Here is a 13,974-nt window from a genome sequence, read left to right as displayed (position 1 = left end):
TAGAATTTGAACTCAGGCCTAACACCAAAGATTATGTCTTTCCCCAAAAAGGATGAAACAAGATATAACTAAAAGTGTACAAATTACTTGTAAAATGGGAAGGGTCTGACTATAATGAAAGCAAACTAAGGTTCCTTGTATTGTTCTTAGGGATAACATAAAGATAATCATTCACTTTATTTTAAGTCAAGTATGCATGTTAAAATATCAAGGCTGACTTTCAAAACAAAACAAACACAAAAACAACTTTTTTTATCCATTCTCCACGTAGTAGCTTGAAAGATAACTTGGTTACAAATATACATGGTTTTAGAGAACCCATACAGTGCAGTGAAAAGAGCACTGGAATAGGAATTTGAAGAACAATATACCTCCTTTAACTGAGCTGGTTACTAATTGTATGACCCAGTAGACATATTCACTCAGCAGAGATAGATCTGAAGAAAAGGAGAGGTAAAGGTTTTGGTTTACTTTGTTTTCTACCTTGTTAGAGGTAAGAACAATTTATATTTTGTCATTTGATTCCATTTATATTTGAGTATCTCTTATAAGTGAGTAGCAGAGCAATTGCTCAGCTGGCCTTTCTCTTAATCTGATTCTGTCTGCTCCCTTACATGTGCCTCAGAGTACAGACTCTACGGCTGATGAAAGATTTCTTCAGCTATGCCACCCAGCAAACTCATTGCTTTGGAATAGCTTCCTTGTCAACATTTTCTGGTTTTGCCTTTGGAAGGCAGTGTGACAGGGGGAAAGTGGTGGTGGGAGATGTGGGGGTGGAAAACCATGCATAGTGACAGAGGTGGTTTTCATGATGGCAGTAATCTCCGTAAGCATAGAAATTGTGTCTATTCATATCACCAATGATCCTCCTGCAAAACCCATTCGAATGAACTCCAAAATTACACAGATATAAAGAGAAGAGCCAAATCTTTGTTCTGTCCTTAATAAGCTCTTGCTGTGCTCCCTTTTCCATGCTGTTCTGCTCAGTGCCACTGCCCTTTATCATATCCTGTCTCCCTTCTTACTTTCTGTGTATGCCTAGATCACAGCTTCAGGCCCAAAGCCCACTTAACATTTTTCTGATATCAAAGTACACTGTACCCACAGCATTCTATCCAAAGAATAATTGGTATGTCCGGAGAGTATGCAAACCTACAGCCTATTCTCCTATTAGTCTTTGATATTGGTACTAAACCAGGATGGCTAGTTAATGAGCCAATTATTTTAGGACAGGCCAGTAGATCTGGACACATAGCTCTATAGCTTTGAGGTTTTATTTTACTTAAGGCCTCTTTTCTTCAGGGCTTGCCTTTTACCTGGGGAAGCTCTTCATGAGAGTCAGAGGCCAGCACTGCAGGTATCTAACTTCAAGCAATGCGATACGTGAATATTTTGAGTCCTCCAAAAGATAAAACATGAAACTTTAAAGAGGGATTTACTTCTCTCTCTCTTTCTTTCTTCATGTATGTGTGTGCGTGTCTGTGTGTATATATGTATACATACACTATAATTTTACATTATAGTTTGCTTTAATATGATATAAAAGCCTTGACAATGTAAATATGCTTTGCCTGTTGGATTCTACTTTGAGGAATTTATGCTAATGAAATAATCATGGCTATGTGGACAAAATTCAGTTGAAAGAATATTCATTTAAGCATTGTTTATAACTGAAAAATCTCAAAAATTATAAATATCCAATAACAGGGGCCTCATATAAAATAATATGAAACCATCAAAAATAATGTTAAAATGGGAAAGATATTCAAACGTAGGGTTAAGCGAAAATATAGGCTACAAGAATCATATAGTGTGAATGTGTGTGTGTGTGTGTGTGTGTATGTGTGTGTGTGTCTAGTGACTGGATTGATATATGCCAAAATATTTGAAGTTATTTTCTTTGGGCATTGAAGCTACTGGAAAATTTAATTTTTCCAAATTTTTAAGAAGTTAAAAACTATACCATGTATCTTTGTATAAGCCCCCTAAAACTTACAATTATTAACATTATTTTACTTTATTTCAAATCCTTTTCATAAATAACAGAAATAAAACATTGCTGATAATATCAGTATCACTATTTTTCTTCCACCTCTCATCATGAAGCATACAAAATAATAAATTTCTTATATTTCTTTCCAATCACTATGAGTAGTATTTATTTTCTTTTTGTCTTTATTTTCTCATTTGTTACAATAAAAGAATATTTCTTTGGTTATGAGGAAAAGTTACTAAATTTTATCCCCTGATGCATTTACATTTTGATTTAATTTGCAAGTACATTGAGTATAAATGATCTCTTCTCAGCATGAAATTACACGAAGTAAAGTATAAGCTGTGGAATTTGATCTCAGTATATCTAGGTATATCTAATTACTTGTAGTCACCTGTAAACTGTGGACTTTTGGAGAAATTATTCAACCTCTTTGTCCTTAATCTGAAATGGGGATAGCAATACTTTCCACAAAGTAGGGTAATTGTGTAGGGTAAATAAGATAATAAATGTAAAGCACCTAGATTATGTCTAAAACATAAAAGTTTTTCTATACAAGGTAGCTGTTATTATTATCACCATTTTTACAAATCTGAAAATAGTGAAATGGGTTATATAGGATGGCAAAGCATGGCTTCACCTTGAGAGGTTGAATCTAGCTTCCCTCTCCTTGAATCTATTAGTGAGTGCTTAAAGAAGAGCAAGGAAAATATTATTGGAAGCTAGAGGAAAGGAGATGTTTTGTATGTGGTGGCAGAAAGTTTAACAAAATTGTCACCTGTAGCAATAAGAAAAAAAGAAAACATACCTGAACTGATGGGCCTGGCTAAACAGATTTCCATGAAGAATGTTGAAGGCATCAATGGTTTCTTTTAGTTATATATTGTACAGTGTGGATAGAGATGAACTAAAGAAAGATGATGTGGTTTGGATGTGTGTCTCCTCCAAATCTCATGTTGAAATGTGATTTCCAACGTTGGAGGTGGGGCCTGGTGTGAGGTAATTAGATCATGGTGGTGGATCCCTCATTAATGGCTTAGCACCATTCTCTTGATGATAAATGAGATCTCACTCAGTTCACGTGAGATATGGTTGTTTAAGAGTCTGGGACCTCCCCCTCCCCTTGCTCCCACTCTTGCCATGTGATATGCTGGCTCCCCTTCCCCTTCTACCATGATTGTAAGTTTCCTGAGGCCTCCCCAGCCATGCAGCACTATGACTCAATTAAACCTCTTTTGTTTATGAATTACCCAGCCTCAGGTACTTTCTTTACAGCAGTGTGAAAACGGACTAATACACCCTGGAATGACAAACTTCTGTGATCTAGAAATAGGCTGAGAAGGATGACTCAGAGGACATGATCAAGAGATCACGGAGTGGAGCCAAGATCCAGGGAGTAAAACTGAGTCCTAGTAAAGAAAGTGTTTGGAAATTTTGAATTTCAAAATTGTCCTGGACCCAGGACTGCTATGTGTTTCCTGCCTTCCTCTTTAAATTTGAGTTCCTATTATTTTGTTATGTCTGTCCACAGTTGTATGTTGAGTGGAAGATAACTTGTCTCTTACATCACCAACTTTTAGATTGAAAGGTCTCATACCATAGGAATTGTATCCATGGAGGCTTATCTTCACTTGAACCTGATAAAGATAACAAAGTCCTGTGTGAAAAGTAAAGAATACTGTTATTGAGCCCCCTTATTAAGACAATAACAGGCTCAGATTTCAGATCCTGAGCCTGATGCCCCAATTAGATAACACTCTTGGTCAGTATTGGGATGGATTGAGTGTATTTGGCATGTGTAAGGAATATAGTTTCTGTCCACTGACTGCACTGTGGTTGCTTTACAAAATGGTTTCAGATTCTTAGATATTTGGCCGGGCACGGTGGCTCACGCCTGTAGTCCCAGCACTTTGGGAAGCCAAGGTGGGTTGATCACGAGGCCAGGAGGTCGAGACCATCCTGGCTAACACGGTGAAACCCCGTCTCTACTAAAAATACAAAAAATTAGCCGGGCATGGTGGCGGGCACCTGTAGTCCCAGCTATTCCGGAGGCTGAGGCAGGAGAATAGCGTGAACCCGGGAGGCGGAGCTTGCAGTGAGCAGAGATGGTGCCACTGCACTCCAGCCTGGGTAACAAAGCAAGAGTCCATCTCAAAAAAAAAAAAAAAAAAAAAAGAAAAAAAAACTGTTTTCAGATTCTTTGATATTCCTCTCACGGAGAGTCAGGATGTGTTTCCTCTTGAGTCCAGTGGGCTTATGACTTCAACCAATTGCATCTGATTAAGGTGACTCTATATGACTTCTGAGGCTAAATCTTAAGGGGCAATGCAGCTTCCTCATGCTTATCTTGGGAAATTCATCTAGAGTAAGGCAGCTGGCATGTAAGAAGTTCCACCACCCATAGGCCACAATGTTGGAGATGCCTTGTGAGTTCCAGCTAAGCATGCCCTCCACACTCTGCCCAAATGCAAGATATGTGAGTGAAGTCATCTTCGTTCCTCTAGAAAACCTCATCCTCTAGCTGAATACCACTGAGTTACCTCAGTTGGTGCTGCATGGAATAAAGAATCATCCAGTCAAGTCCTGACTGAAATCCTGATGTACAGAATTAATGAGATATAATCAAATATATGTTTTATGCTGTTAAGTTTTGAGATAGTGGGTTATGGAGCAATACCAACTGAAACATATAGTTTTACTATAACCCACTATAAGGAAAATGTTTCATATATAAGAGAAACAAAAAAGTGATACCTAGGCATATTCTCAATATTTACCCTTAAAATGACTCTCGCTATGGCCAACAGACAATTGACATCCTTTGATGCCTATTGTATGGAAGCCAGAGGTCTTTACAGGAATCATCTTTGCCCAAGGCATACCTTTAGGCTATGATATGGGATGCCATAAAATATTTCTAGCTCCAAGATATCTTCCAACAAATCTGCCTTATTGTCTTGAAACTCCTTTTGTCTACATCATTGCTTTGGCACAAAACATCCTCTATATAGGAGGCCTAGAGCAGTGAAGAAACTACTGCAAATGGGATGGGGATCTATTATTAGTCGTTGGCCACTCAGAACAGATAGCCATATAAGATACTTTTCCATAGCCTTTGGAAAGCAGAAAGGTACTAGAGAAGAGGGCCTAACTAGAAAGGTTCATGAATGAGAGATAAATCCCAAGTGTTAGGGACAAGTAATTGAGAAAGTCAGCCCAAGGTGGTGATCTCAGGGATAATTCTTAGCAGTTGAAAATAGCCAAGTAATACTGGTTGTCTAAAAGTGGGTTTGCAAAAAGCAAGGTTAACTTACTCATTATTATGTCTCAAGGACCAGCCCTACATAGACTTATTTTGTGGTAACTCCTCTTTACAGGTAGTTGCTTTAGAAAATTTTAGATGTTATTGTCTTAATAATTTTCACATGAGGAAACAGATCTTCAGAAAGGTGAAATGACTTATCCAAAATCACAGACTACGTTAAGTTGGAAAGATTATTCTCAAACTCCATGACCCTTGACTATTTCTGCCACACATTTTTTGAGATTCAAAATTGTTTCTACTTTGTACGTGTCAACGTTCATTCATACAGAATGCCTACCAAGAACTATAAATACTCTGTGTATAGGCACTGCTAGTGCATTTTGTTTCCTTGCTAATTCAAACTGAAACGTTAATTGTCTTAGCATATTTTCTGTTGCCTATAACAGAATACTGGAGACTGGGTAATTTATAAAGAATAAATATTTATTTCTTACAGTTACGGAGGCAGAGAAGTCCAAAGTTGAGAACCTGCATCTGCTGAAAGCATTCTTGCTGGTGAGGATTCCCTGCAGAAGTCAGATATGGTGCAGGGCATCACATGGCAAAGCTTAGAGTGCTAGTTTAGGTCTCTCTTCCTCTTCCTATAAAGCCACCAGTCCCACTTTCATTTTAAACCATTAATTAATTAACGCATTAATCCATGAGTGGATTAATCCATTCATAAGGGCAGAGCCTCATGACCTCACCTCTTAAAGTCCCCATCTCTAAATACTTCCATACTGAGGATTAAATTTCAACATGACTTTTGGAGGGGCAAACACTCAAACCATAGCACTCATTATATGTCATTATAACAAACTCCAAATGATTGTCCAGATTGAATTTAGAGCCTGGAATGCAGAAATTTTGAAGCATTATATGGAGGCTTTTTAATTATAGCAGAAATTCACTTTTATTTTTGATGGAATGATATTTGTCATAGGAAACAAGATTTGTAGTGCAGGTCAAATGGAATTAATTAAAACAAGGTAATTGTGAAAAACACTTCTATTGTTCTTAGACTGCCATAGTATATGAATACAGATAACACTCAAAGAAGGATTCATTGCAAAATAAATTTCCCCCAGGTTAAAACCACTGGGTGACTCATCAGGACACAGTTTGGGGCACAATGAGTGGGAAACAGTATGGCAGGATGGTGGAACATATGCTGCCCCATGAGGCAAGAATCCTTGTTTATAAGTCTCTTTCATTTGACTGGCTGTTCAGTTTAAGCAGGTGATTTTTTGAGTTTCAGTTGCCTCATCAGCAAAGTGGGGATTTATTTTAGCTGGACCAGATGCTCTCCTGAGGTTCCCTTCCCAATTTATGGTCTAAGATTGTAATCTTTCCTCTTTGGTTTCCTTTTTCCCTCCACAGACCTTTCATTCATGAATTTATCTATGCCCTTTTGTAACTGATTTATATTTTGGCCTTCAGGGTAATGAGTTCCACTGAAGTTCTAATTCCTTTTTCTGAAAACTCCCTCTTTCAAGCACCACAGGGCTGTGGAGTGAGACTACTATTCCAGGAATTGGTCCAATCTGCCCAGTTCCTTGGTGACACTAAGTGCCAGGCTGACTTGAGCACCAGAATTGCAAAAAAAAAAAAAAAAAAAAAAAGCTGCAAGTAAAAGAAAAAGTAAATCTAAACCCTGTCTTCATTTCTTTCCTAAATCACCTGCATTTACAATACATGAAGCATTTTCTTTGTGAATTTAAAACTGACTCCTCCAATCTTTAGCTTAATAAAAATTAATTTATTTTCTTTGTCACCAAATAACTTGCATTTCTCAAGGCTGGATATTCATTATGATTCTTAATTACATTATAAATTTCTATGATCATCACAAAAGAAATAACAATTGTATTATATAATACAAAAGAGTGGACCTAAATCATAGTGGTGGAAGATAATATAGAGTAAAATATATTCACAGTTCAAGAAAATAGAACTTGCTCACAGAAAATATTAGTTATGGGAACAATCACCTGAGCAACATCGCTTATTGCAGGTTCAGGAAATAACTCTGAATCTCATGCCAGTATCGTTTTACAAACCAAATGATATTTGTTTTGAGTCAGAAGATATGTGATTTTTAAATTGAATTGTCTTTTTATATTTAATTTTATTTCAAATTTGAATAAGTTGGGACCATGGATAACTCTATATTAAGGGATCTTCAAATATATTTCTATAGCTAACATAAAGTCACCTGAAGTCCTAGGTAGAGTTTTCAAATTAGAATTTCAATGTGTGCTCTATCTTGTATGAAGAAAAAGCCAACCAACCAGTGCTTGTTCTTTTATTTATTCAGCAAATATTTTTAAACCACTTTCTTTGGGGTAAACAGTGTACTAAGCACTAGAGATATCAGGGTAAACAAGCCAGGTATGATTTCAGTAGTATACTTGCTTCTAAGTCTATTTTCTTTCAGCCTTTGGATACTGGTTTAAATCCCTTGTGGGATTTTAAGTTTGGTAGGAAGACAGTCATGGGTCAAATAAATACACATGCTTTTAGAATTACTATGGACAAGTTTGAGATGAGTTTTAAGCCCAGGCCACATGTCAGCTTTGTATACTTAGATAAGCTACCTTCTTAGAACCTCAGGGTTTTTTTGCTTCATTTCTAATAAAGAAATCACAAATACTTCCTCACAGAATAGTTGTGATAATAAAATAAGATATTTGATAGAAAAATGTTTTTTAAAATGCAAAGTATTCCATATATATTAGCTGCTGCTGCTTCTGTTCTTTACATGCACCTATATATTTGAGATGCTGGTAGGAATACTTAGGCCATTACATTCAGAGCCTTCTTACTTGTCCCTTTATTCCTATGCCTCATCATTTATTCTCAACCTCCTTTATTCTTCATTTTTTTTGTAGTCACTGTACTCTCCTTCTCCCTACCTCTCCTCAAAGGCTTCTTGAGTAGGTTAAAACCAAGAGTTTCAGAGTATTAGTAGGCTTACTTCCTGTTAGCATGTCCCATGGGTTGCTACCTCATATATTTCTCATCTCTTGTCATAATTGACTTATTCTCTTAGCTCAGTAGGTAATTAAGATTTTTCAAGGATGTGGCATTGCCATTCTTTCCAGTAGTATAGTTGGTCCCAAGTCTACTTTCTTTCAGCCTTTGGATACTGGTTAAAGTTCTTTTAATATAAACTTACAGAACATTTAGATTATGTTCTTGGAAAACAGTAACTTACATTGAAGACTGCTTATTCGAATGCAAGTGAATCTGAAATAGGACCAGGCTTATGTGAAGGCACAATGAAAAGACTACTATGAGAGTTAGTGTCAATCTCAAAATCTCACTCTCATTTTCCTTGCCAATAAGTGTGTAATTCCCCACTATTAGTCACTAAGTAGAGCCAAGGCATTGAAACTAAGTTCACAGAAATTGCTTTTTAAAGAAAGAGGATTTGCAATAGGGCTTCGAAATTAAACAGAATTGCCTGTTTTAATGAGAAACGAGGTGACATGAAGTTTTTGAAAGGCAGAGTAATTTAATGAAAATGGAAGTCTAGGACATGTTAGATAGTCGGTGTAACATATGATGTTCTTCCAGCGAAGCATGGTGAAATGGTAAAGAACTTGATTGAAAGTTAGGAAAACTGACTTCTACTCCTGACAACAATTTTGATTATTATTAGCTTTGAGACCTTTGACTTTTGTTCTCTTTGAAGTTCAGATTTTTATTTGCCCCAAAATGAGGAAGTAGAGGTTGAATTAAAGAATCTATTCCACAAAATAATAATGGCATATAGAAGGTTATTACAATAATCTGATAATTCTATAAAGACTAGATGCATAATGGTGGCAGTGGAAATAGAAGGAATAAACTGGAAAGACAAGCGTCTTCTAGGAATTATTATTAGGGTTTGATGAAAAACTGTGTATGAAAAACAGATGAGAGGGAAGAGTCAAAGCTGTCTTAAAAGTGTCCAGTCTGATTAGGCAAATGATATTGACAACAACAGAAATGGGGGAATAGAGAGAAAACTAAGTGAAGAGGATGAATTGTCAGTGAAATGGAAGGACAATGAAGATGATACAATACTCTGTTGGGACATGAACATTTTTAGAAGAGAGTGGACAACTATGCTGAGATTATTTTAAACTGAGACAAGCTTAAACAAAAGGATTCAGTATTTAGACGGTGAAGTCATTAAAAATATATAAACACATGAGACATATATGTACCAGGTATTTTCTTCTCCATTATGTCCAATATTATCTCTGGATGAATGGAGGACTCAAGACATCATGATCCACACAGGAACTCTTTGGTATACCTTTTACTGTGTACATACACTAGCTGGGAAACAGTAATACACTGAAGATCAGAATCGTTGAGACAAAGTACAAATGAAAGGACCTCCTATGAGCGACCCCCCACCCACCCTCCACCCTCCACCCTCCATCTTATGTTCTAAATACTTTTGAGTTCAAAATACTCTTTCACGGTCAGTGAGAAATTCTGCTTTCTACTTCTTTTGATTTGTCTGTAAACACAGAAATCCAAGAGCTTCTTGGTAATTATCTGCCTTTTGTTTTTTCCTTTCCCCCTGTCATGTTTAATTTCAAAATGATTTTTCTGAAAATGAGGTTGGATAAAGCTGAGATGTGTTGTGCCTCATCTGTCACAACATATTGGAAGAAACTCACAATTGTGTACAGATTGTATAACACCTTTTGATGAATCTTATTTCCTTCCCTTAGATGGTGCTAATAGGGTATGAAAGAAAAACATGATTATATACGATGATTATTATGGTATTATATAAAGGCCTGGAGCCGCTTGAATGATTTAGAGCTAAAAATAAATATCTTATCTCAGTCCGTATTACTCTCATAGAGGTGACAACTTATTTCTTTTACCAGCTAGAGTCAGTCCTAAGACATTTACCATTTTTTCTCCTTCCCTTCTTTATACTAAAGACTTCTCAAATCTTCTCTAAAACAATTGTAGTGCAGGTGAATAAAGAGAAGCCTTATCTAGTACAAGTATTAGAAAAGATTAGTTTCCCTCTCAGATAAAAATTGTCTTGCCATCTATTTGTGTGGCTTGAGTGTCAGTAACACATTTGTGAAAGGGGTAGCATACCCAGTTTTGGAAAACCATTATTAAGGCCTTTTTGTTTTTATTTATTTATTGAGATGGAGTCTCGCTCTGTCACCCAGGGTGGAGTGCAGTGGCACACTCTTGGCTCACTGCAACCTCCGCCTCCCCAGTTCAAGCGATTCTCCTGCCTCAGCCTCCCCAGCACCTGGGATTACAGGTGCCTACCACCATGCCTGGCTGATTTTTGTATTTTTTTTTTTTTTTAGTAGAGATGGGATTTCACCATGTTGGCCAGGCTGGTATCGAACTCCTGACCTCAAGTGATCTGCCTGCTTCAGCCTCCCAAATTGCTGGGATTACATGCGTGAGCCGCTGTGCGTGGCCTGTTAAGGCCTTTTTGTGTCAAGTATATTCTGTAACTGCAACCAACCCAATAGTCCTATAGATAGTTTTTTTCTTGGAAAAACAGAAGCTGACCCTTCTGGTCTTAAAGCTTGAAACTTTTTTTTTTTTTTTTTTTGAGACCGAGTCTCGCTCTGTCACTAGGCTGGAGTGCAGTGGCACGATCTTGGCTCACTGCAACCTCTGCCTCCCAGTGATTCTCCTGCCTTAGCCTCCCAAGTAGCTGGGACTACAGGCACGTGCCACCACACCCAGCTAATTTTTGTATTTTTAGTGGAGACGGGGTTTCACCATGTTGGCCAGGAAAATCTTGATCTCTTGACCTCGTGATCTGCCTGCCATTCAATCCGCTTGCCTTGGCCTCCCAAAGTGCTGGGATTACAGGCATGAGCCACTGCGCCCTGCAGAAACTTACATTTGTTTTATCTGAGTTCCTTCCTCAAGAAAGGACCCCCAGTCCTCTCAAAAAGTATCAAGGAACTGAAACTCACCAGGCCACCACATCTAGACAATGAGATTCCAGGCCCTTCATTCATCATGATTGCTCCCTTGCCCCTCCCAAGTTCCTGTTTTCCCACACGTAGTTACATTTCTTCCCTGCCATATAAACTTCTAATTTTAGTTGGTCAGAGAGATGGATTTGAGACTGATCTTTCATCTCCTAGGCTGCAGCAACCAATTGAAGGCTTCTCTGGCAATACTTGTCTCAGTGATTGGCTGGCTGTGTGAGCAGCAGGACCTACACCAAATACCTGGCATTTTGGTAACATAACTAGTCTGTTACTCTGGGAACCGGAACTTTGACTAATTATCAAGTGTGGTTGATCTGTCCCAGATCACTTTCAATAAAAAATGTCACAGGGTCTCTTTAAACATATAACTTCATGGAGACAACAAAAATATTAGCTTGGAATTACTGAAGAAACACTATAGAATGACAATTTTCTAAATTGTTAAGCATATATGCATACACATACTGTAAATTATAAGTAGTGCTCTGATACTAATATTTAATTTTCCTGCAGAAAGTGGTGTGTGTGTGTGTGTGCGTGTGCACACACATGTGTGTGTGCGTGTGCACACACATGTGTGTGTTTTAAAGGCTTTAGCCACTTGAGGAAAAGAACATTTCTATGGTCCTATCTGATCCACATTTCTTTAATTTGGGAGTTGTCCAAGTTCTTCTGAACCTTGCTAAAGTGCCCTGAGCTGTTCTTGCCCTGTGCTGCTCCGTCCTGGGGGGTATTCTATACTAGGTCCCATTATTTCAGCCTCTGATTAAATACTTGTTCAAAAATCATTTTCAGTTTGGAATATTATCAGTTTTATTCCAAAAGAACTATGGATTCTCTCGGAAACATCTGCTGTGCGTTACTTATTACGTTGGGAATAATATTTTCCATGTTTCTTTGGCCCTTTAGCTTTCTAATTCTCTCTCTTGTGAATGTGCTATATTTTCTACATAGCAGCCTCTGTCCACACTATGTAGAAACAGTGTTTTAAATACCACATATCCTGGTGGAGAAATTTAACTTCCAGATTGAATCTAAGTTGTAATGTCTGAAGCTTGCATGCTATAGCATTTCCTATTTAACACTATTAAACATTCCCCTCTGGCTACAGCAGTTCAAGATTTTATTTTTATCCTCTGATGTGAACTAAGCTTGACTGTAGTGCCACACAAAACTAGACACGACTTTGCCTTCCTGAGCTATAACTCCAGATTGACAGACAGACTTAGAGCTGGAGGAAAGGACGACATACTGGGTCCGGAATTGGTGGGTTCTTGGTCTCACTGACTTCAAGAATGAAGCCGCGTACCCTCGCGGTGAGTGTTACAGTTCTTAAAGGTGGTGTGTCTGAAGTTTGTTCCTTCTGATGTTCGCATGTGTTCGGAGTTTCTTCCTTCTGGTGGGCTCGTGGTCTTGCTGGCTTCAGGAGTGAAGCTGCAGACCTTCGCGGTGAGTGTTACAGCTCATAAAGGCAGTATGGACCCAAACAGTGAGCAGCAGCAAGATTTACTACAAAGAGTGAAAGAACAAAGCTTCCACAGTGTCTAAGGGGACCCAAGCCAGCCGTTGCCACGGCTTGCTCGGGCAGCCTTTTAGTCTCTTATCTGGCCCCACCCACATCCTGCTGATTGGTCCATTTTACAGAGAGCTGATTGGTGTTTTACAGAGAGCTGATTGGTCCGTTTTGACAGGGTGCTGATTGGTGCATTTACAATCCCTGAGCTAGACAAAGATTCTCCAAGTCCCCACCAGATTAGCTAGATAGAGAGTGCCAATTGGTGCATCCACAAACCCCGGGCTAGACACAGGGTGCTGATTGGTGTGTTTACAATCCCTTAGCTAGACATAAAGGTTCTCCAAGTCCCAACTAGACTCAGGAGCCCAGCTGGCTTCACCCAGTGGATCCCGCACCGGGCCGCAGGTGGAGCTGCCCGCCAGTCTTGCAGTGTGCGCACACACTCCTCAGCCCTTGCGCGGTGGATGGCTCCCGGCGCGGTGGAGCAGGGGGCGGCGCTCCTCGGGGAGGCTCAGGCCGCGGGAGCCCAGGCGGGAGGGGGAGGGGTGGGCGGAGAGGTGGGGGAGGCTCAGGCATGGCGGGCTGCAGGTCCCGAGCCCTGCCCTGCGCGGGAGGCAGCTAAGGCCCGGCGAGAAATCCAGCACAGCGCCGGCCCACCGGCGCTGCTGGGAGATCTGGCGCACCCTCCGCAGCCGCTGGCCTCAGGTGCTAAGCCCCTCACTGTCCGGGTCGGCGGGCCGGGCGGCCGGCCGGCCGCTCCGACTGCGGGCCCGCCGAGCCCACGCCCACCCGGAACTCTCGCTGGCCGGCAAGCGCCGCGGGCAGCCCTGGTTCCCGGCTGCGCCTCTTCCTCCACACCTCCCCGCAGGCTGAGGGAGCGGACTCCGGCCTCCGCCATCCCAGGAAGGGCCTCCCACAGTGCAGCGGAGGGCTGAAGGGCTCCTCAAGCGCGGCCAGAGTGGGCGCCGCGGCTGAGGAGGCGCCAAGACCGAGCCCGGGCTGCCAGCATGCTGTCACCTCTCAATACTGTAAGAAGTAAGAAGTTTTCTCCTTAGATATGCTTCTTAAATATCTGGGCTTCAGTTAGTACATTGTTTGCATATTCCCTTGGACTGATTTAGTGGTCATGCTAGTTACTGTTTAGGCAAAGGATCAGGACTATGTTTGAGAG

The 13,974-nt window shown here is 39.9% G+C and overlaps 1 protein-coding gene across 1 annotated transcript in view; it reads right to left on the bottom strand.

The window, feature by feature from the left end:
• LOC116811185 (keratin, type I cytoskeletal 18-like) overlaps positions 1–13,701 on the bottom strand; it is a 108,061-nt gene extending 94,360 nt beyond the window's left edge. Inside the window, 1 exon segment of the mRNA XM_058441352.1 lies at positions 13,487–13,701. Within this exon segment, the coding sequence (XP_058297335.1) occupies positions 13,487–13,701 (215 nt within the window).
• Positions 13,702–13,974: the final 273 nt, after the last annotated feature.

This window comes from Hylobates moloch, unplaced genomic scaffold (genome assembly GCF_009828535.3).
Source record: "Hylobates moloch isolate HMO894 unplaced genomic scaffold, HMol_V3 SCAFFOLD_7, whole genome shotgun sequence".
Taxonomy (NCBI): Eukaryota; Metazoa; Chordata; class Mammalia; order Primates; family Hylobatidae; genus Hylobates; species Hylobates moloch.
The sequence above is the reverse complement of the archived record's forward strand: the minus strand, read 5'-3'. Positions and strand labels throughout refer to the sequence as shown.